General features: G+C 55.9%; 1 protein-coding gene across 1 annotated transcript; it reads right to left on the bottom strand.

Annotated features, from left to right (window-relative positions):
• Positions 1–520: 520 nt before the first annotated feature.
• On the bottom strand, positions 521–2856 carry LOC134484029 (PWWP domain-containing DNA repair factor 4-like). Its single transcript, XM_087601069.1, has one exon. The coding sequence runs from the start codon at positions 2854–2856 to the stop codon at positions 694–696; it is 2163 nt and encodes a 720-aa protein (XP_087457195.1). The 3' UTR covers positions 521–693.
• Between the last annotated feature and the right edge of the window lie 604 nt (positions 2857–3460).

Here is a 3460-nt window from a genome sequence, read left to right as displayed (position 1 = left end):
GGGAAGGAGGGAGGGAGAGAGAGAGAGAGAGAGAGATTGATTTTTTTTTAAAACTCAATAGACTGTTTTCTTACATTTTTGTTTCCTTTTGTTCCTTGCATTGCTGTTCCAGGGTCACAACATTTCCAAGTTCTTCTGTGCCTTCAAAGCATAGCCTCAAAACACACATCTGTTCCTCTCCCTCAGTGTGAGTGAGTGAAGGACAAAGTAATGGAGAAAAGAGTGGAACCGAGCCCCATCCATAGCAGCACCCTAGAGAGAGGAGGACAGGTAGTATGGAGGAGGATTGTCAGAGACCCGGGGTCATCAGGAACCTGGTGTGCTGTCTAGGTGCGTGGGGTCCGTGCAGAGAGGCTCCAGCCCGTGCTCTAGCTAGCCAATACTCCACACAGGGCTGGTGACTTTCCAGAGAGGCGCCCCCAAGGGACTTGTGAGCTTTGGGCACAGTCGAACGAGAGCCAAAAGGCTAGGCCTGGCCTGAAGCTTACAGGATTGGCAGAGCCGACTTAGACATAAACACTGCCAAGCATGAACATGGATATTTATTTTGAGGGGGAAAGAAACACTTTGTGAGGAGCTTTGACAGTGGCCATAGCACACCACAGGGTCTCCCAGATGTTCCTGTTTGGAGGTGCTTCCTGTCTCCTGTCTTGGGAGCCTCAGGGGTGAAGGCTGAAAGGAGGAAGCTCCCTTCTAAGGAGTGTGCACAGGAGGGTGCCTGGCAGCCTGAATCCTGGCTGCAGATCTCTTCCTGGCCGCCTTTAAGATGTTCTTGTCAAATAGCTCTTTCTCACGGTAATGCACGGGTGGGCCACGCAGGTACTTCTCCTCTGCCTCCTTGTAGCTGAGCTCATCCAGGTTGGCGATCGAGCAGATGATTGCTTCTGGAAGAAGAACCTCCATCGTAAACCTCACTATGTCTCCTCTTGCCAGCGAGAGCAGGGCCTTGTCTGCTTCCTTGGCTACTTCTTGCAAATGTCTGGCCACGAGATGCAGCTGGTCCTCGTCCTCCAGGTAGGTCTCAATACAGAGGACTTCCCTCTTTGATTTCCAGAGAGCGTCCAGCCACTTGGACGGTTTTCTGCCCTTCACAATGTCCATCAGGTGCTGGTCGGCCCCCTTTCTCTTCACGATGAAGTCCACGAGCTTCTGGTTAGCTCTGTCCCAAGCGGCCTTCATGCGGTCAGGCAGGAATTTCTTGTGGGGCCCCTTCCCACCTGGGGTGGTCTCCTCCTCCCAATCTTCCAGGTCGGCATAGCTCACCTTGGGGAAATCGATGTGCAGGTCACCCTCCTGGATGGCTCTCCTCAGTGGGTAACTGGCTTGGGTGGTGAAGTAGTCAATAAAGGAGCCCAGGAAGGAGCCACAGGCGAGCTCCTCTCTGTAGTGGTCGATCACTGAGAAGCACCAGTTGATGCCATGGGCGTACAGCCTTCTGGCTCTCCTCAAGAGTGATATTTTCTCCCCACAGTCCAGATGCTTCAACTTGCGGAGAGGGACGCGGATACCCCTGCGCTCAAACTGCATGTTGCCCTCGATCAACAGCACCCTTGCCATCTTGTCAATGGTGCTGACACTCTTGACCACCGCTGGCCAGAAGGGAAGGTCCTGAAATTTGAACCAGACCAGCGTTCCCCGCTCGATGGTACTGGGCCCCTGGGCAGAAGCCACGTTGGTGGCTTGAGCATCTTTAGGAACTCCGGCCCTTCTCCTCTTGAACCTGGTGTTAGTCACCTTTGAGTGCACTTGGGGTCCCAGTTTTGGGAGCCCGCACTGTGTGCACAGCACACGGACCTTCCTTTTTCGGCTAGCTATGCGGAGTGACCTCCGCAGCGTTGGGATTGGAGGCATGCAGGCTGCCGATGCCCCCTTTGAGTCAGGCTTTGGGGTTCCCGGGGCAGGATGGTCCTTGTTCTCTGGGAGGGCGGTCTTCCTTTGGGCTCCTATTGCCCGGATCTCTAGGCCAGGACACCGAACTCGTTGTTTGAGAGCTTTGGGTGAGACAGAGATGCGCCTCGGTGGCCCAGAGGCAGCCTGCTGCTGCTGCTGCTGCTGCTGCTGCTGCTGCTGCTGCTGCTGCTGCTGCTGCTGCTGCTGCTGGTGTTGGTGGTGTTGGTGGTGCTGGTGGTTTTTAGCCCGGGTACCCTCCCTGGAGGCCGGGGCACTCAAAGACCTGGGCTTGGATGTTACTGGCTTTCTCTTCCTTGGATCACCACCAGCATTTCCCAAAGGTGCCTCCGAGTTACTTGGCCACACTCTGGTGCCTCTTAACACTCTCCCTTGCATTACAAGGCGAGGGGGCCCTACAGCAGTGTGGGCCTGGGCTTCCCCCCCTTGCACTGCAGGTACACTCTGTGAGTCCATCAACACAGGGCCAGGGCGGCCACGCTTCCCAGGACTCCTCTGGGAGGGGCCTTGGCCTTTCTGGTTGCGCCCTTGGAGGCGCAGGCACAGGCGCTGGCCTAGGCTGGAGCTGGAGCTGGCCTGCTCTTTTGGAATCTTTGGAGCCACTGTGCTGGTTCTTCGGCCGCCTGGTCTTCCTCCTTGAAACAAGCAGGTTCCCTCGCCCAGAACATCTAGTGCCACCTTGAGGGCTCTTCTGTATGCCCTGCTCTGCCCTGGTGAGCCCCGTGGCTCCTTTCTTGACAAGGAGGCAATGCTTATGATTTCAGACTTGGTTAGAGGCCTCACCTCGGTGCTCCTCACTCTCATCTTCTCACCCACAGGCAGGATTTGGACCTCCAGGAAAGGCGTCCCTCTCCTCTTACTATGGGCTGGGGTCCTGGGTCTGGACAACACCCTTGCGGGCCACAGCTGACCCTTCCAGCCACAGAGCACATACTCTGCAGAGTCCATGGCGACTGGACCCTGGGGCTGTGCTGATCAGGACAGGGTGACTCCTTTGGTTGTTCTGGGCACCTTGACTGCCTGCCGGTCCTCTCTGGCTCTGCTCTCCTGCCCTGTGGTGCTGTCCTCCCTCCAGAATCTGGATGAGAAGTTTGAACTGACTCCTCAGTTGCTCAGGATGGTGTGGGCGTGTCCTGTAAGGTGGCAAAGGGAAGCAGAGCTGCATTAGGAAGGAGATCATCACCTATTAGCGGACAAGGAAGCAGCACCTCAGTGAGGCAAGGCTAGAGAAATCAAGGGAGCTCACAAAGTCTGTTCTACAGAAGGGAGGGTGTGGGAGAAGGCATGGAAGGTTCCAGAGCATATGTGGGAGACAGTCACAACGATTTTGATCCTCCATCTGAGGCTGGGGTTGTGAACATCCTCTCAGAAAGGTGGGTGTCTTTACAAGGCTTGCTGCTTTCCTGCCCACCCAGTCAGTGTCCTGGGATTCCCTGGGGGTGAGGGAGCCAGCCTCATTATTTCCTTTCCTAGGGAGGTAGTCCTGCACTGTCAACCCCAGGAAGCCTGTGAACACCTATTGCACTCACCTTCCAGGCCAGTGTGTTACCAG

This window comes from Rattus norvegicus, chromosome X (genome assembly GCF_021556685.1).
Source record: "Rattus norvegicus strain SHRSP/BbbUtx chromosome X, alternate assembly SHRSP_T2T, whole genome shotgun sequence".
NCBI lineage: Eukaryota > Metazoa > Chordata > Mammalia > Rodentia > Muridae > Rattus > Rattus norvegicus.
The sequence above is the reverse complement of the archived record's forward strand: the minus strand, read 5'-3'. Positions and strand labels throughout refer to the sequence as shown.

Coding starts and splice junctions, on each gene's coding strand:
- LOC134484029 (XM_087601069.1), bottom strand. CDS start 2,856: ATGGACTCTGCAGAGTATGTGCTCTGTGGCTGGAAGGGTCAGCTGTGG.